The sequence below is a fragment of the Anas platyrhynchos genome, chromosome 1, assembly GCF_047663525.1.
Source record: "Anas platyrhynchos isolate ZD024472 breed Pekin duck chromosome 1, IASCAAS_PekinDuck_T2T, whole genome shotgun sequence".
NCBI classification, from domain to species: domain Eukaryota; kingdom Metazoa; phylum Chordata; class Aves; order Anseriformes; family Anatidae; genus Anas; species Anas platyrhynchos.
The window spans coordinates 42,772,978-42,791,559 of record NC_092587.1 but is presented as its reverse complement, the minus strand read 5'-3'; the positions used below and the strand labels follow the sequence as shown (position 1 = coordinate 42,791,559).

Sequence of the window (18,582 nt, the reverse complement as noted above, 5' to 3'; positions counted from 1 at the left end):
GTTCATCACTTTTCTTTACTTGCAGGCATTCAAGCTGCTGCTGTTGTTGGAATCACATTAGGAGGCTTTCTTGCCTGGCTTATTACAAACACTCATGCAGAGCTCTTTGTAGTTGCTAGCCTGTCAAAAATGCTTGATTCCTGTTGAGTGGATAAGGTATAGGTGGGGAGGGAGGATAGTTTGAATTGGGATAGTTTGAAATAGGGACCGCTAACTGTTACTACATCTGAATCCCGTTTCATGATGAAGTTTAGATCTCACCCCATTTGCCAGTGGCCAGGGGCTACCTGTTTTACTGAGAGAATATCAGAAGAAAAGCCCACTGCCCGAAATGCTGTGTGTCATGGTTGAATATCTTAGTTCCAGCAGACCAAAGGTACTAGAGGTGAGGCAGCTTTGCTTCCTTGCAATTGGCATGCAGTACCTGGGACTAATGCAAAACCTCAGTGCCAGATTTTGTTTCCCCACCAAGAGAATAAAAGGGTAAGGAAGGCCGTCCTGCAGCTTCTAGATAGACTGCAGTTGGCAGCTAATGATCCAGCTGTGTGAGCATCTGCCCAGCGAAGGGCTCAGCATTTCCGTGCCTGGTACATAATTGGGAAGGAAGGGAGTAAAGAAGATAATCTAGCACTTTAGCTTTCTTTTATATCTTTAGAGAAAAAAGACTCTGTCTCTTAAGCCCAGGATAATGTGATTTGGACAGCTGCGGACTCTTCTGCTGCAAGTCAGTCCCTGCAAACCGAGGAGCAGTTCTCCAGAGAGATCTAACCTCCGAGTCAACAAACGAGGACGGCTGTAACTCAGAGTATAGCAGGACTTTGTGTTACAGCCCTGACGGGCATGCCACTGAAGGAGCAACATGCAGCTTCTAGCGGAAATCAAATCTTTTTCCCAAACTAAAGAGCTCCAGAGAGCTGCAGGACTGCACTTGTCCCTCCAGCATCCCTGGGGCTGAGGCTCTGCGCTCTGTGGCTGGCCAGAAATGAAACGCAGCAAACTGGACTATAGCAGCATACTGGAAACATGGTGTTGGCTTGGAAACTGGGCTTATACTGTGTATAGTCCCTTACCTAACAGGTTCCCATCAGCAGGAACTCATGCCTTATTCTTACTGTCAGTCCATACTGATTTTTTGATTTCTAAGTTAATAAAATGTATAATATTTAAAAGCTCTTAGTGGTTTTTTTTGTTTAGGTGTGTGATATGGGCTCTAAAACCTACCAACATATTTCTCCAGCTTGCCCTGGCAGTGAAACTGCTCCTTGCTGGCATTTTGCATGTTGTTCAGTTCAGTTTCTTGCTGGGCTGCAGTCACCGTTTTGGCCACGTGGTGGTGGCAAAAGCTTTCCAAATCTCATCCTTCCTGTGAACTGAACTGAACCACCTGCCAGAATATCGTGTTTCTTGAAATACCAGGATGTTTCTTACCCAAAATTGCACGCCAGGTAGAAATGAAGTCGAGAGAATCTGCTGAGCTCCCCTTTGGTATAATTTATTGAATCCCTGCTAGTCTGCTTTAACGTCCCTGGGTGCAGAGCTCTGGCTGCGCGTGCTGTTTTGCTTTGCCTGTTTCTGACATCTGCCCGTGAGCAGAAAGTAGCACTGCGGGCTTCATCAGCTGTGAGTGTTGGCAGCCCTTGCAAAGACAGCCCAGCAAGGCACAAAGCCCGTCTCCTTGCTCAGAGGACACGCAGCGTTGGGCGTCAGCTGGAACAAAGGAGCCGAACCAGTCAGCTGTGCTACGGAGTCCAAAAGGGCTGGACTCTGGCTAAAACCCAGCAGGGAAAGAAGTGCAAACACTTGTGGCCACGTAGGAGGGACGGGGCCTCGCCAGGACCTCGCCACTGGCACCCAGAGACCGGTTTCTCTGTTGGCTGCGCCGGCTCGGCCTCGCTCTCACTTTGTGTCCCTCCAAATAAAATGAGACCGTGGTTCAGAACAGACTGGTTTCGATTCGCTCTCGACGTGCAGGTGCAGCCTGGGGGAGGGGAGGGAGGCCTGCGGCACGGAACGAAAAATGAACGAGTCTTTCGTGTCCTCTGCAGCCGCGGTAGGGCCGGGAGATTTCCGCCACCTAGGCCGTGCTCCGGGTGCCTCTGAGAACTGCTGGCCTCAGCCTCAGGAGTGATTTCTCTGGCTGGGCTTTCTTAACTGGTGAAAATGAAACTTTCTTTGGTTCTCCCGGAACGCAACCCCAGTGCGCTACTGCCTGGCACCTTCAGACGTAGCGGGCTGTGTTCCATCGCTGCGTTAGATACAGAAATTTTCTCCTTCTACCTCTCTCAAATGAGAAAGACGCCGTTTGTGCTGCCTACAGGTGGCTGAATCCTAGCTGGTACAAAATCAAAGCTAGTTCCTTCAGAGCAACATCTCGCTCCACCTTGGGGCAAATATTTTTCTTCCTCGTAGGAAAGAGCCTTTAATAGAACTGGCAGGGGAAGCGGAGCGTGTCTAAGAATATGACACTGTGTCTCAGGTCCATCATGTTTTACAACCGAAAGTAGTTGGGACACATCTAAAGCTACAGCTACAACTGTGTAAATACCTCTAGGAACTGCCAGCTATTAGTTTAGACAGGACATAACAAAGCAGAGCAGACGAGGCAGCTGAGGATACCTTGCATCTAGATGGGGGAGCCAGCGCTAATGTTTGCTAAAGGTCTTGTGAAAGTGGTGTTTGGGTTGTAATCAGGTGCATGGAGGGCCTGAGGTTGAGTTAAGGCCAGTCACTTGGGTTCTGTTGTGTTTGAACATCACGAAAGACCTTGTCCAGCTGGCTAAAATCTAAACTACCAGAAATATTTTGGAGTTTTTTTCTCTTCGTCTCTCTGTGCCTCGGTTCCGTATCTGTTTGGAGGTCTGCTGAAAGAAATCCCCCTCTCTCTGGCAAGAGCACTCAGCTTTGCTGGTTTGACTACTTCAATTTGTGGATGTTTTTGTTTGTCAGCTGTGCATCAGCAAAATTAGTGTGAAAGCAGTTTAATTAGTACAGTAGGACTTACAGCAGTAGCACTGAAGTAAGCTTCGGCGAAGCAGTGCTTTTGAGCTGGTGGAGCTGAGTCAAACTACCGGGGGCTCTGCTGCAGCAGTGTGACCCACAGGAGCAAGATTTTGTACCCTTGCCGTGCTTGCCAAGCTGGTGCTAAGAGATTTCGGCACAAATCATTGTGGTTAGCATTATCTGGCTGGATTATAGCTCTCTGTTAGTCCAGGTTTTCCAAGAGAAGCTTTTCCTGCTGGCTTAGCAGCACCAGCAGCTAAATCAGACCAACTTTTAGGTGCAGCGAGACGTGTGGTGTGCCCGGTCTGCGCTATCGGGGGGAGAGCCCGTGTGCTGATACGGGGCCTGGACCAAATGATCTCTGTCCTGCAACGGGGATCAGAGATAAGCCCAGCCCTGGCGATTTGCCTGCCCTCCAAGCCTTGAAACTGGTGGTAGAGACCTTGACTCGAGGCCACCCCTAGTATTTGCTCTGGCTGAATGTCCCCACTCTTCTCTCTCCCCAGGCCCCCAGCTCTGGGGGAAGATAAGGGGGGCTTGGTGGGACCCTCCTGAGCTCGGCCGTGTCTGCCCCTTGCCGCCCGCCCCTGCGGCGCAGAGGCTGACACCAGGCTCCCTTCCTTCTCGCGGGGCCTTGCCACGCGGCTGAGTTTCATTGCGAACTGGGGCAAACCCAGCTTCTGGAGCGCCGAAACTCCCCGCACAGCCGAGCTGTCCTTGAGCTGGCTGGGGGGAGAAATCAAAGCCTCTGGCTCTCTCTCACCGTTAAATATTAATACGGTGCGGAGATGCTAAGCAGGACGGATCCCCTCGGGCCGGCTTGGATGCGATGAGCCGGAGCGGTGGGATGCGGGGTTTAGGGGGCCACAGGACTTGCCCAGAAGCCCCCACAGCTGAGCAGCGTGGGCTTGAGGCACATGGGCTGCAGGAGGAGCTGCCACATGCCACGGTGCTGCGGTCCCCCTCGGGCTCACCGCATCGCGAGGGGCTTGTGTGACACGCCTAGCCCTGCAGGCAGCCCTGGAAGGAGCTGTGGATGTCCCCCTGCCCCGCCGTGTCCTTGGCAGGGGGAAGTCAGCGGGGTGTGAAGGAGCCCGTGCTTTACATACGTGCGCCTCCCCGCCGCCAGCCCAGGTGCAGCTGCGGGCTCGGGCACGAGAGCCCCGGGGGCTCTGCACGTCACAGGAAGGAGCACTGAGGTGGGGTGAGGACGAAAACAAAGCGAGAAGACGCCTCCCCTTGGGAAACGGGGCCCTGCTGTGGTGCGGGGGCTGCTGTGTCCTCTGTCCTCTGCATCCTCCCGCTGTCACCTCCGTGCTGTGCCCGGAGAGCTGAAGCACTGCGCTCGAGGGCGGGCGGTTTGGGCGCAGGAGCCAGGCAGAGGCGTTGTGGTGAGCGCTGGCAGTGCCTAAAAAGCCCAGATTGTTGAACACAGCGCAGAGGCTCCCCCCAATTTTTGGCATTTCGGTGTATTTCCCTTTCCCTTCCACGCCCTCAGCTCACAGCTCTCCCCACCCTTGGTGCTGGCCGCTTGCCCCGATATCACAGCAGTGCTGGCATCGCCCCAGCACGGACGTATGTGGTTGTTTTCCCCTGCCCCATTCCCTCTCCTAACTCGCACAGAGCTGACAGATGTGGAGCCCGCTCTGCGCTCCGCTGGGCTCTGGCTGGAGCTACCTGTGGCTCTTGCTGCAGCCGAGAACCTCTCTTCGCAGCCGTGTGCCCACGTTGCCTCATTAATCCTCGCCCTCCCCATGACTTGAGGCCTCTTGCTGCTATGCTGAGCAGTGGATCAAAGGCTTCAGAGCTGGGGAAGCTGTGGGAGCAGCGTGGTGTTTCCTATGAGCACACCCACAGCCTTCACCTCGCTTCGCAGAGAGCCTTCGTCCTGCCCGGTGCTCTGCCTCAGTCTCTGCCACCCCCCGGTTCCCGTGCTGTAACCTGACGTGCCCGTCCTGAGCAGCTCTCCCTCCTGTTTCCTGCTCCCGGGGAAACGCAGCGGAGCTGCTTGTGTGCAGCTGTTGCATAACGCTGACCTACTTTGAGGACGGGCTGGGGGCTGCGTGGCGCTCGTCCTGCTCGGGGTAACCCCTCCGGGGCGTCACGTCCCCTGCTCCGGGCCCCGCGTGAGGCTCGCGCTTTCCCCGGCCCCGCTGCACGTGGGCTCTCACCTGCGCCCGGCTGCTCCCCGCGCCGCTTGGCTCAGCTCAGCCACTGCATGGGACTGATGCAGAGTGATGGTGGCCTATAAATTATGGAGTCGGTACGGTCGCCATCTGCTCGGCGCTGAAAGCTGAGCGTGATTGAGACCTTCCCCCCTTCCCAAAGCTCGGCTCGATTGCCGGGCTGAGCGTGCGGCTCTCTGAGTGCTCCTGATCTAATCAGGTGAGGAGGGAGGTTTGTAAGCAGGCTGCGGGGCTCCCGCGCCCAAAGTGGGAGCCGGAGCACTGGCCAGCATCGTAGCGCTGGGAGGATGTGAGTAAAAAGTGAATCTGATTTCATGCTAATTAGGTTCTAACCAGAGTGAATGCTGATTGCGGTGGTCATATCAAAGAATCAAAATAGCAATGCAAAGAGCAAAGGAAACCCCAGAGTGATTCATATGAGAAGGGGAAATAAAGAGAGCCATGGGGGAAGAAGGAGTTTGAGGGGGACTAAATTGCTCTGCTTACCCAAAAGCAGAGGGGATTTGAATCAGATTATCCTCATTAGATGTCTCTTTAAAGCATCATCAAGCGAAATGAATGGTCCGGGGGGGAGCTTGCAGGCATGGTGTCTGCGATTATCACCAGGGATTTACAGTCCTGGTTATCTAGCTCAGAGACAAGATGATTAGAGGGCTAAAAAGCGGTATCTGTCCTCATCCTCTGCATTTTGGGGGGGTGCTGGATGGCTGCATGGTTCCTATAAGCCTGCACCCTGTGGCAGCTGATCCCTGTGTTGCCGGGGGTGCTGGCTCGGGGGAGCACAGGATAGGAGCGCAGAATCACGAAAGGCAGCCGTGCTGCTGTCTGCAGAGCAAGGAGAGGGGATGCTGCCAGCCGGAGCCGTGCAGCGACAACGAGCTCGCTGCTGTGGGGCCCGTTTCGGCACGGCGGCCGCTCGCTTCCCTGCCCCACATCCCGGGCTCATGCCCAAACACGTGCGGCTCGCTCCTCCTGCAGCACAGCAACCCATGGCAGTGCTGCAGGGCTGAACCTGGTTTCAGTTTGGCACCTGACCGGCCCAGAACCGTTTGACGGGGCAGCAGCCAAAAGTAAAAATGCTGGCGGGGCTGTGGGAGGCCGTCCTTGCACCTACCCAAAGGTACGTGTCCATGTGTGGCGGGACGCTGATGCACCCTGCCAGCAAATCAGTTCCCTGGGCAAACATCGTTTCTGCTGGTTTGGAATCATTCGTGAGGGCACGCTTATTTCCCAGGGTGATCTGCTAGTCAAATGTATTCACCGAACTCTTCCCGTGCATGAGCTCGCAGCTCCCGCAAGTAGCTGGCCACAAGTAAGTGCTATGCAAAATTCAATCTGGGCTGCTTAGCTCAGCTTTGGCCTCCAGACCAGCTCCGTGCCCCTCGCTGCTGGGGCAGACGTGTCCGTGCCCTCGGTGGGTCTGGCTCTGCGCCCCCTCCCCGGCTCTGCAGAACTGCTGCGGGGTCAGCTCCAGCCCAAACCTCCCCGCAGCTCAGTTTCCATTGCCAAAGGCTGGCTGGTGCATCGTGCTAGAGGTTCGTCCCGAAGTACATGGGTCTGCCAGATAAACACCTTGCAGCCTCTGCAATCAACACGCCTTTGGGTTTCCGGCACACACGAGCACAAGGTGAACTTTCGGTGGATATTTTCTGATGCAGCCAGCGCTGCTCGCACGTGTGAGTCACTTCACCCACCGTGAGGCTGGAGGAACCGCTCACGTGGGACCCGTTCCCCACGTGTGGGACAAGGGCCTGCCTGCGCTCCCCAGGCTGTGCGTGCTGCCCGTGCTGCTCGTGGGCTTTCCGTGGGGCTGGTGGGACGATCCCGGCCGTGGGCAGCCCCCCTCCTGCGTGTCTGGGGCAGGTGGCAGCAGGGATTGAGCATTCTCCGGCTCCAGGATTGAGGCATAACTCCTAAATCGCTCTTTTGATGTTTTTTTTTGCTGTTTTATTTGTTTAATAAAACCACTTGGTTAGCTAGGCTCCCAAGCTCCTGGGGCTCTCGTTTGCAGAGAAGATAAGAAAAGCGCATTTCCTTATCCAGTGAGTCATTTTTCCTGCTCTTTAATTATGCATTTGTGCTAGTACCAAGCGTATTCAGCCTTTAGATGTGAGCACTCCATAACACTAACCAGCCGCTGAGCCTCAACTTTTCCTGCTCCAAGAGCGATGCTGCTACGGGGGGCAGAGGGGCGGGGAGGCAGCGGGGGCCGGTGCGGGGAGCCCTGGGCGCGCTGGTCACACGTGAGCGCTGCCGGGAAAGTCAGCGGTGATTTTCTCCATGAGTAAGCCCTGCTATGTGTGAGTTCAAACATCATCTCCCTGGCCCGGGTGGGAGCAGACGGGGTGGGAAGGGAGCAGGGGGGAGCTGCGGAGAGCTCCCCGCACCACCAAGCCGCCTCTCCGGTGCTGGCCCTAAATGCCCACAGGTCCCCCAAGCACCAGCGGGGAATCAGCTGTATGCTCTGCACACCCTCAGCCCCCTGGAAACCAGAAGGGCACAGCCGGGTTTTGCCACTTCACAGGAAAAACACCTCACAGGAGGCACAAGCCCCGGCGGTTCATGCGGTGAGGTGGCACAGCAGCACCTGTGGGTGCCTGCAGCAGCGGCGAGGCAGAGGGTGCCGAGTTCACCGCTGCGCCTGGCACTTGCGGCCTCGAAGCAAGAGAGAGGGAAGTGCTCGGCGTGCTCGGGGAGTTTTCATTTGAGTAAGGCCGGGGTGGAAGAACTGAGTCACCGCGGCCGGGGCCGCGCTCCTCGGAGGAGAACGGAGGGGCGAGGAGCGGGGCGGCACGGCCGTGCACGCACACGTGCGCGCGTGCAAGGGCGAGCGAGGCAGTGGCCGGGCCCAGCAGTGGCGTAAGGGGAAGTGAAATCGCTGTGCTGGTGGGCAGCGACTGGTTTTGCTCACGACTTTCACTCGCCCAGACGAGATGCCCCGAGCGCCGTGGCCGCGCTGGGAGGAGCCCGCAGGCTGCAGCGAGGCGAGGGACTTGTGGGGCAGGCGGCTGTAAAGTGGCCATGGGGGTCTCTTTCCTTCCTGTGGGGTGAAGGAAAAGGGGACGAGGTGCTTGTTTAGTAAGGATGGAGCAGAGCCACCTGCAGTGCTGAAATCAATCGCTTATCTGCTTCAGACCTCAGCCGCCAGGATTTGGCATACATGTGGTGGCAGGAAATCTCTCCTGCCCAAGATTAGGAACACCCCAGGCCCTTCACAGTGTGTTTAATCCTCTCCAACAGTATGGGGCAAGACCTGCCTGGTGGGACTGGCTTTGTGCATGCCCCGGGGAATCACTGAGACCAGGACCAGCTCTGAACCCCTGAGGAACGGGACGTGGAGCCCAGGGGCTTGGAGGCTCCATGCCAAGGGTCTAGCACAGGACGCAGAGAGCAAGTTCGGCCTTTTTGTGTCAGTCCTGGAGCGAACCACACCACCTGAGCCTGATTTCTGCCCCACACCCGCGTGGACACAGGGCCCAGCACACACAGGCTTCACCGAGGGGAGACCAGCAAATACCCCGATGCCGGAGGCCGGGGCAGATTTCGGAGAGGCGCAGCCCACCCCAATGAGGGGCTTCTCTCCAGCAGGCGAGGAGAGGTGCGGGCTGGGGGCTGCAGGGGCTGGGGCAGCACAGGGCTGGGCCGGGGAGGTGCACCAGAGGCCGTGGGGATTTCGGCAATGTGTTTTGGAGGAGAGGGCTTCTTGGAGGGTGCGTTGCACGGGCGGCCAGGGGTAGGGCTTCGGTGTGCACCCTCCTCCTCCCCAGCGAAGATCCGCCCCGGGGGAAGCGCAGCGAGCGGAGCCCCAAGGGAGCCGAGGCGGCTCGACAGACTGCATCTCCCTCTGCCACCCGCCCCGGAGCTCGGCGATTTCACACTCGGGCGGCCGCTCTGCGCTGCGCCATGCGGGAGCGCTCGGCCATGGCCTCCTCGGGAAAAGCAGACGCCGTCGCCGCCTGCCTCCCCTCGCAGTGCTTTGACCCCCTGACCAGGTTCTGCGTCAGGTGCTCCGACCTCTTCAAGGACAACGCAAGTAAGGGCGGCCGGGGCCGGGCACTGGCGGGTGAAGGGGCTGGAGGGCACCCCAGGGTTGGGCTGGAGGGAACCTTCTCCCGTGGGTGGTGGTGGTGGTGATGGGGTAGGAGGTGGATGGCGATGAAGGTCCCGCTCCTTCAATCTCCACCACCAAATCCAGAGGCCGGGAGGCCTGGTGGGTAACGCCACCGCCCTCTGCCCCTCGCCCCAGCTCTCCCCCTCCTGACCCCGCCGGCGTTTCGCACCACAGCAGAGCCCGTCCACGTGGCGCCCACCTCGGCCCCGCCGCCCACCCTGTCCTCCGTGGACCTGCCCAGCACCCTCCTGCTCTTCGGGGTCCCCGCGCTGGTGGTGCTCCTCCTGGTTCTGGCCGCCCTCTGCGGCCTCCTGGGCTGCAAGGCGAGCAAGCAGAGGAGGAAGAGGAGGAAGACGGAGCAGGAGGCCAAAGGTAGGAAACCTCGTGCTCACCCTGCTGGCCCCGTGTCACCTCAGATGACACCGTCCCACTCACGTCCCACCTTGTGGGTGAGGTGCAGCAGAGCCTGGTCCCCAAAGGCACCGGGGATGGGGCGAGGGACGAGGGACGAGGGACGGGGCCGTGCCTCTCCCCACAGGGCATCTCCAGGGGGCGAGGCCACGGTGCCCACCGGGGACAGCCGGGAGCAGTGTCAGAAATGAAAGGGGAGGGAGAAATCCAGCGCGGGGCGGCGCGGGGCCGCGTGCTGCTGTAAACAAGTCTATTTTTAAGAGGGAAGCGGCCGGGCCGGTTGCTCACCGCCAGCACGGGCTCACGGGAGACAGGAGGTGCAAGTGCGCAGCTTCGCTTCCCCTATTGCGCTCAGGGGGGGTAAAAACACTACAAAGCGACATTTAAGGAGAAACGGGGGGAGATCTGTGTCCTGGGACCCCATCACAGCCCCTCACCCTTTCTCTTGCCCTTCTCTCAGAAAGCCTGGGTGAAACCGGCCCCCTGCCCAGCCCCGCTTACCCGGACCCCGCTGCTCCGCTGGGGGAGGCCGACCCAGCTCGGGGCCCCTGCCCGCACCTCAACGGCGGCCTGAAGGCAGCGGGGCCGCCCGGGAGGGACAGCACGAAGCGGCGGCCGTGCTGCCAGGGCGATGGCGAGCGCGACGTGGTGCTGCTGGCCGCCCCCTGGCCCCGCCACGAGGAGCACGGCCACGGCTTCCCGCTGCCGGCCACCGAGCTGGGCGCCACCGCCTTGGTCACCACCAAAACCACCCAGGACTGCGTGGGCCAGGAGAGACCGTGACGGACTGGAGATGGGGCCGGGGCTCTCCGGTTGCCCCCTGCAGCCAGACAGAGCCCTTCCCCGGGTGGGAAAGGCCCGGCGTGGACCTGAGCTGCACCAGAACTGGGCTTTGCCATTTGTCACTTTTGCCACTTTGCCATTTTTGTGGATTGCGTGCCTGTAATCGCCGGAGGAAGCCGAAGGAGCCACGCCTGGAAGAGGCAGGGATGGGGCCGGTGAGGAGGGAGCATCGCGGGGGCTGCTCTGCCTCTGCCAGGCTGCCACAGTGCGGGTGTGGGTGAACTGGGGAGCCCGGATGGGTCTGCTGCTGGAGGGGGGGACTTGTAGGGACATGGGGCTGGGCAACCAGAAAGGGGGGGAGCAGGGGGTACATTAAGATGAAACCCATTCCCGTTATCTCGATTTTTTGCTCCTGACCTCAATAAAATGAGACTTGGGGCCAAACGGAGCATCGCTCATGCAGCATCTTCTCCATGCACAGTCCTGCCTCCCCATCTCCTGCTCGCCGTGACACCCAGGTCCCCGCTCCCTCGGGGTGCTCCCATGGGTGACAGGCACCCGTGGGCACTGGTGGGACCCCCCCCTGCATCTGGGTGCCCTGGGGCTGGGAAGCGAGTTCGCCTTTCCGAGCAGGGAGCGAGGGAAGGAGGCTGGAGAAATCTGCCTTAGCTCCAAGCTACAGTGACTGCAGTCAGCGAGGACCAGGGGCAGGCAATGGAGCCTGCTGGTCGAGAGGCACGCTGGCCGCAGGAGCTTGTCACGCTGGCCCCAGACAACCATCGCTTCAGCTCACGGTGGCTGCAAAAATGCCGCGTGTCACTCGTGGTGACAGGACTCCCGGTGATGGATGTTTCCGTGCTGCACACAACCAGGCAGGGAGCGATGTGAGCGTGGGAGGGATGACTTCATTCATCTGCGTGTCTCCGGGGGGTTGCTGCGCGCGAGAATTGCCGGTCCGAGGCAGCTCTCCCTCGATGGCCTTCTTCACACACATGCCGGTGGCTCGCCTGGGCAAGCAGATTTGGAAATGAAGTTGTCATTGGGATGAGCTCCATTCAACGTTTCCAGCTTTGCTCCCGATCCACCACCGGTTCTGGTACCCGATGTCACCATCGATGGACGGCCGGTCATGGGGGCTGGGCCCACCTAGAGTGCTCTCCTCTCTACCGTGGTCTTCAGAAGCTGGAGGATGTTGCCGTGCTCATCCTGTGGGCCATGTAGGTCTGCAGATCATGGTGGGATCGACCAGTGACTGCCGGGTGACGTTGGCTCCTCTGGGGTGCAGGACCGCGTGCTGTTAGAGGGTGATGCCCCCCTCCTCCCCCAGCCATGGATGCTGGAGCTGGTTTCACGTCCTTCACCCCATCAGGGGAGCCACACGAGCTGCCGCAGGGCATGAGGGACCAAGTTCTTCAACACAAGTCCTCTCCCAAACCTCAAAGTGCTGGCTGGGCTGAGCCTTGATCCAGCTAATGCCCAACGCAGTTGTGTCCCCGTCACTGGGGGATGCAACCTTTGCATGCCTGGTTTGGGGAAAAACAAACACGATTGCTTTGGGAACCAGCCCGTGCCCAGCTGGGGACATTTTGGCACTGGCAGAGGGTGTGCTTGTGAGAGGCAGAGCTACCTGCTTCACAGAGAACAGGACAGGAGGTGGCAGGAGTGGGACTGTCACGCACCCCCCTCCCATTTCCACAGCTGAGGCCTGTTTGTGTGGCATCCACCCACACCAGTGTGGTGGTTTGGAAAAGGAAATCCTGCAAAAATCCTGCCAAAAAAGGCCTTCTTTCTGCTGGGGCGGGGGCTCCTGCTCTTACTTCTTCAGGTGCCTCACCACGCATCTCCTTCGTTGGACAGCCCAGGGAAAGGGAAGAAACAGCAGCATGAAGCGGATCCCCTCTCCTGGGAGCCCTCCCGCAGCCCCCGGTGCCTCCCCGTGGCAGTTTCTCTCTTCCCCCATGGGGCAGGGGCTGGGTTTCCCTCTGGCCTCCCAGCCCCCCGCTTTGGTTCCTTGAAAGGCTGCCGAGGCCGGGCCTCACCTGCCGGGGGGGGGGGACCCGGGATTTCGGAGCGAGCAGTGTGGGGGGAAAGTCTGGGGAAAGCCCCAGCAGGTTTCATCTCCTGCTCGTTCACCTGTGGGGGCAGCTGCGCCAGCCTGACATAACCCCTGCCCTCAGCCCCCCAAAACTCCTGCCGGCTGGGTGCCTGGGTGCCGGTGCCTATCCCCCCTGCCGGGTACCAAAATGCCCCTTCCAACCAAAGGCGACGGCCCCCAGCTGGAAAAGGCCTCGGCTGCTTCCCGGCTGCCCGGCTCTGTGGGCCGAGGCTGTCGGGGGACGCGGCCCTCCTGACGCCGCTCGTCAGCATCCGTCCCTAATCACTACCCCACCGCGTAATGACAGTAATTAGCAGGAGCGAAGCCGCCTCGGGACTGGAAGCGCTGACGGAGTTCGGGGAGCCAGATGGTGTTCGCACTTAAGGAAAGAATTAAAAAAAAAAAAAAAAAAGAAAAAAAAAAAGAAAACACAACAAAACAGCCAACACACACAAAAAAACCACTCAACTTAAATCAGCCTCCGTTTCCTTTACTGGGTGTCAGGATCGCTTTGGGCCCGCGTGGCTTCCAGCAGGGCACCCGGGGAGATGTTTAATGGGGGTACCCACTGCGCAGAGTGGGTCTCCCCCTGGATCCAGCCCCTCCAAACCCTTCACCCCAGCTCCTTCCTCACCGGTTCTGGGGACTCCCCTGGGTGATGCCACCCGCCCCTAATGCCACTGGGTGCAGCCAGGGGACAAACACGGGGGGAGGTCTGCAAGAATCTCATCTCTGAGGGTTTGTTTCTAACAGGGCTGTGCCATTGGGACACTCGGACACTGCTCCAGAGCAGCTCTGGTTCTCCGCATGCACCCCCAAGGCTGTGCCCAGGGAAAGAAAAAAAAAAACGAAAAGAAAAAACCCCAAGCTACCTCTTTTCAGTCCAACTCTCAGCAAGCTGTTCCCCACAGGATAAAATCATGCAGAAGTGCCCCCAGCAGCCTGGGGAGTTCTTCTCTGCGGGAAAAGCAGCCCAGGGAAAAGCCAGCTCAGGTCGGGAGAGAGGGGTGCGCACAGGAGGGGCCAGATCCTGGCTCTGTGGTGCACACCGGCGGGGCTGGGCGGGAGGTGGGGGTGGCAAAGTGATGCTGCAGCCCCAGCACGTCGGGGGGGGGGGTCAGGGGGTGGTGGGAGTGGGTGGAGAAATGGAATTGGAGAATAAATGGGAACAGGAATGGAAGTGGAAGTGGAAATGGAAGTGGGAATGGAAATGGGACTGGAAATGGAGTGGAAGTAGAAGTGGAGTGAAAGTGGAGTGGCAGTGGGAACGGAAATCGAAATGGAAGTGGAGCAGAAGTGGCGTGGAGCAGAAGGGGACCTGCCTCCAGCAGCTGCCCAAAGTGCCCCAGCCCCTCCAGTGGGACAGCCGGTGCCGGCAGCACCTCGCACAGCCCCTCCCTTGCGTCCTCCCCCTTCCACCCGTTGCCCTATTTCCCTTCTCCCTCGCCTCCAGCACACCCAGCACCGGTGCCAGCAGCGGGGGGCTGCGGGGCGAGGAGGGGGACATCGGCCGTGCCCTTCCCCTGGTGGCTGCGGCGTCGGCCGGCTGCTGGCAGCAGCTATTCTGGGCCCGGATCGATGGCAGGCGGCGGCACCGGCACAGGAGGCAGCGGGGACAGAGCACAGCTGGGCTGCGGGGCCGGGACACCCCAGGGAAAAACCCCACAGGGTGCCGGGGGCTGACGCACGACGCTCTCAGCCTGTACCCCATGCACTGTGCAAGCAGGGAACGGGGAAGTTTTCCCTAGCTGGGAGGCTCTGCAGCCAGTGAGCCATGAGGAGCATCCCTGGGGGTGTCCTCCGTGGGCTTGTTGTCACCAGTCCCCTGTCACCACCACTGGTGGCCCCGGACCATCAATGGAGGTGGCGATGGAGGAGCCGCTGCGGGTGCTTTCCTCCTAAATGTGCAGGGATGGGGGAAGGTGAGGCACGCTGCTCGCCTGGGGACGTCCTCCGTGGGCTTCTCGCTCGCTCTCCAGCTCCTCGCTTGTTTATCTGTGCCAAGAAGCAGGGAAACAAACTCAGCCAAGCAAACTTCGTGCCCTGTAGTGACACCGCCAGCTATTAAAAATAAAATAAAATAAAAATAAAAAAAAATAAAAAAATTCCCCAATGAGTCATTTAAGCTGTATTAAATCAGCTCTAACCACAGCCACGATATTCATGAGTAGCTGCTCACTGCTGGGGAGGACAGGGCCGGGTCTGGATCCCCCCTGCTGCATTTCCCAATATGAATAGGTGGGGGGGCTCCTGCCGGGGGAGGGCAAACCCCGAATGTCCTTTATAGCTTAGGGTGGCTGCGGGGGTAAATGAAAGCTCCCCATAACACCACACACATGCCTCGGGGGTCGGGAATCACCCCCAGCCCAGACAGAGCGAGGGCAGCCCCCGGGGATGCGGGACAGGCACCCGGGGTCCCCGGGGAGGTGCAGGGCACGGGGGCAGCCAGTGCCCACCGGGCACCTCCCCGGCAGCGTTGCCAACGCAGGAGGTGGCTGCAGGGGCTGCAGGGGCTGTGTCCAAGCTGCGGTGGGCTCCAGGAGAGCCCACCCGGGCAGGGCTCAGCCCTGCTCTGCTGCCTGCGCAGCGGCAAGCCGTGCTCCTCGCATGCCGCTGGCACGCCGGGCTGCGCTTCGTCTCCAGCGCCGGGAAAGCAAAGGGCATAATTTTAGGAGAAGCGTGTGAAATCCGTTCTGGCAGATCATCCGCAGAGCTCTCCAGCGCAAGGAAAGCATTAACATTTGCAAAAGGTCCTTGCAACAAAGCCAGCGGTTCCCAGCGGGCAGAGCCAGCGGTGACCAGGGGGGCTGCTCTGTGCTTGGGGCCGGGAGCAGGCGGGGGGCAGAGGTACCCAAACCCTGGGGGGCAAAGAGCCACGGGGCAGGGGTCTGCGGGGATGCTGCTGGAGTCCCTCGGGATTGAAATGTTGCTGTGGCACGCCGAAATACTGGTGGAAATGGGAGCGTGAGGGGACTCGGCTCCTGGATGCGATGGATATGGCTGGGAGGTGAAAGGGGAGGTTGGAGCTGGCCTGGGACAGCATCCCCTACGTGTCCCCTCTAAGTCCCCTCTGTGTCCCCTCTGTGTCCCCTCTGTGTCCCAGCCCCTGCCCCAGCAGCCCTGCTCCCAACCAGGACGGATTTACAGCAAGGGGGTGGGGGGTGCAAAACCTGCAGCCTGCAGCCTGTGATTCATCCCCACTGTATTCGCACTTATTATTAGAAAGACGAAAATACAGCCGGGCTGGAATTGCAGATTTAGGAAGCAGGACTGCCAGGTTGGGCGTGCGCTGCTCTCCCCGCAGCTCCGGTGCCCCAGGCAGCTGAGTTACACCCCGGCGGGCATCCAGGCATCGCCCCGCGGGGTCCAGGTGGATATTTGGGTCCCTCGGGGACAGCAGTGTTGGGATGTCTGGTGCTGAGCTCCCCACATGCCCTGCAAGCAGCAGGCACCCGAAATGATCCCAAAAACACCTCTGCCTCTAAATGCAGCCTCCTGCCGGCACCTGCCCGGGTTTCGCCCCTTTCTTCTCCAAAGCGAGTGAAAGCTGAGAGATTTGGGTCTGTGGGCAGGAGACTACTTTCCTCACTGCTTCGTAAACCTCCTCCAGCCCTGGGGATGGGGCTTGGCTGGGTGGGATGGGGCAGGAGACCCTGAACCCGTGGGCTTGTTGCTGAGGGAGCCAGGAGCAGTTGCAGGATGCCAGCAAAGTGTCGGTGTCCTGAGCCCACCAGCACGGCCTCGATCTTTGGGACTGCACAGCAGTGACCCCGGGCAGTCCCCGGAGAGGTGACGGCACCCCTGTTTCCATCCCCGGCCTCGCAGGGAGCGTGTGGGAGGTATTTTTATCCTCCCGCCAGCTCCCTTAGTCACCGATGCTGGCTTTAAATGGGTCAAGAGGGAATAAAGGCACTGCAGCCCCTGCCTTGGAGCACATCCACCCACAGCTCCGTGCCTCCCCTCACACCTCATGGCGCTGCCATGGACCCGCAGCCCCAGGAGAGCCCTGTGCCGGTCGGGCGGCGTCAGCTCCAATTAACTTCTCATTAAGAGCCCGGTGGGGCTACGGAGGTGCCGCACATCAGGACAGCATGGCGGGGAGGGACGGGGGAGAGGGGCTGTGGGACAACCACGTCTATCCGAGTGCCCCCATGGGGCATTTTGGGGAGGGGACGAGGTTTGCATCTGCTGCCAGCACGGCCACGGAGCAGGCGTAACACAGCACGACGGCCACCCCAAAACAGAGGCAGCCAAGCCAGGTGCCTGCAGCCCACCCCGTTTCAGAGGGCACCCTGAACAAGGGGGGCACGAGCCCACCCCCGTGGCCCTGTGCCCAGTGCCCGGGGCCGAGGAGGGGCAGGGCTGTGCGCGGGGGCGTCCCGTGGTGCTGGCTGCCGGCCGGGGCCACTTGGCACTTGGATGCTGTGCCGGGCTGCCACGGGGCCAGCATGCCGCTGTTCCCGGCCATATGGCCTCCTCCTGCAGGCTGAGCCTCGAAAACACCCCCCCAGATAACGTGAGCTCTGCTGCTGCCAGCCCCAAAATGGGGGAAAGCGTTGGGATTGCTGTGGGGCTTGGTGCTGGCATGGAGGGACGGGGCTGCTCCCACCCCATTCACTAGGGTGGGCATCACCAGCAAGGCAGCCAGGGCTGGCCCTACACGCAGCGTCCCTCTGCAGCCAGCACCGCATCCATCCAACAACAGCAGCAGCAGCGAGGCTCTCGCTCTGAACACATTTTCCCCTCGTTGCTCTGGATGTCGTTTGGGTTCGGCTGCAGCCGCCTTTGGGAAGCTGGGAGCTCGCAAATCTCAACTTGGGAATGTTTGCAATTATAATCTTAATGGTAAGCGCACATATGCTCCTGTGTTTTAGATGGGCCATTACGGCGCACGGCTTCTCCGGCAGCCCATTTCCCAGCCACGGCACCGAGCACAGGCGGGGGAATAAAACCCCTGTGCGTGCCGGGCTGGGAGCGGGGCGGCCAGGGGCTCTGTCACCACGTCCCCATGCCCCCCCAGCACATCTGATGTCCCCTGACGTGTCCCCAGCTCTGTCCCCAGCTGGGGGCCGCCCTACAGCGCGTGCCGTGGGATCCCTCCGGCAGTGGCACCGTGTCCCACTGGGGGCAGCCCCCAGGCTGTGGCCAAGCCCCCTGGCACCCAAGGCTTTGACAGCACTGGTGCAGACAGCACGCTCCCTCCTCCTCCATGTCCTTTGGGTTTTCCCTCGGGGTCCCCACCAACCTGAATTTCCTGTGGCTCCTGCCCGCGCGCTGCCCTCTCCAAGCCACAGGCACTGAGATCCCCCTTAAGTGGGATCTGTGAGCGTTCCTCCCCCACAAAAAAGAAGTATTCCCGTTCTCCCAGGTCATCCCAGGCAACAATTTCCCTACAAAATCCCTGATTTTGGCCAGTTTCTCGCTCAGCCTGCTACCAGCCTGATAAGCCTGCCGGCCCCGGGGGGTGCTCTGCTTGCGAGCAATCTCCCAGAAACGATTCCTGCCATCACCTGGGCACCAGCAAACTTCTCTTGCAGGCGCTGGCACGGCCGTGAGCACTAACAGCCCCCAGGCCTGCAACTTCCCAGGGCTGGTGCCTCCAAGCGGAGCCCCCCGAGGGCCGGTGGGTTTGGCGATGCAGGGCTTTGTGCCGCCTGGCTGCCTTTGGATCTCTTCGGGAGGCTCTGGGGGCTCACAGCTACCTTGCAAAATGGGTCTCGCTCAGCAGACTGCGGCACTCGGGGCCCATCAGAGGCGGCCCCGGCTCCGGCTGCATCTTTCCAGCGATGTTTCCAAATCTCCTCCCGGCTCTGGGCCAGGAGGGTGGCTTGCCCGAGGAGACCAGGGCGATGCTGGGGGCGCGGGGAGCCCCAGGAGGGGATGAGGGGCCCTGTGCCTGCCCCTCGCCCTGGCCACACTTAACCCCGGGGGGGTCTCAGCTCTCCCTGACGCTCTCCAGACCTGGTGACCCCCTCTCCCCCTTCCCCACACCTCTC

At 60.1% G+C, this 18,582-nt stretch overlaps 1 protein-coding gene across 3 annotated transcripts; it reads left to right on the top strand.

Moving 5' to 3' along the window:
- The first annotated feature begins 8,845 nt into the window (after positions 1-8,845).
- TNFRSF13C (TNF receptor superfamily member 13C) lies at positions 8,846-13,581 on the top strand. 3 transcript variants are annotated; one of them, XM_027453877.3, is made up of 3 exons: positions 8,846-9,219; positions 9,433-9,669; positions 10,169-13,581. In XM_027453877.3, the coding sequence occupies exons 1-3, from the start codon at positions 9,090-9,092 to the stop codon at positions 10,489-10,491; spliced, it is 690 nt and encodes a 229-aa protein (XP_027309678.3). In that variant the 5' UTR covers positions 8,846-9,089; the 3' UTR covers positions 10,492-13,581. The 3 variants fall into 3 exon arrangements, with proteins under 3 accessions (XP_027309678.3, XP_027309692.3, XP_027309687.3); XM_027453891.3 differs by having other exon boundaries at positions 8,848-9,219; positions 9,475-9,669; XM_027453886.3 differs by having other exon boundaries at positions 8,855-9,219; positions 9,472-9,669.
- The last annotated feature ends 5,001 nt before the right edge of the window (positions 13,582-18,582 follow it).

What these genes read in the sequence shown, in the direction of transcription:
- TNFRSF13C (XM_027453877.3), top strand. Translation starts at nt 9,090, where the DNA reads ATGCGGGAGCGCTCGGCCATGGCCTCCTCGGGAAAAGCAGACGCCGTC. An exon ending in CCTCTTCAAGGACAACGCAA is followed by an intron (nt 9,220 to 9,432) that starts GTAAGGGCGGCC and finishes CCCTCGCCCCAG; the next exon opens with CTCTCCCCCTCCTGACCCCG. An exon ending in GACGGAGCAGGAGGCCAAAG is followed by an intron (nt 9,670 to 10,168) that starts GTAGGAAACCTC and finishes CCCTTCTCTCAG; the next exon opens with AAAGCCTGGGTGAAACCGGC.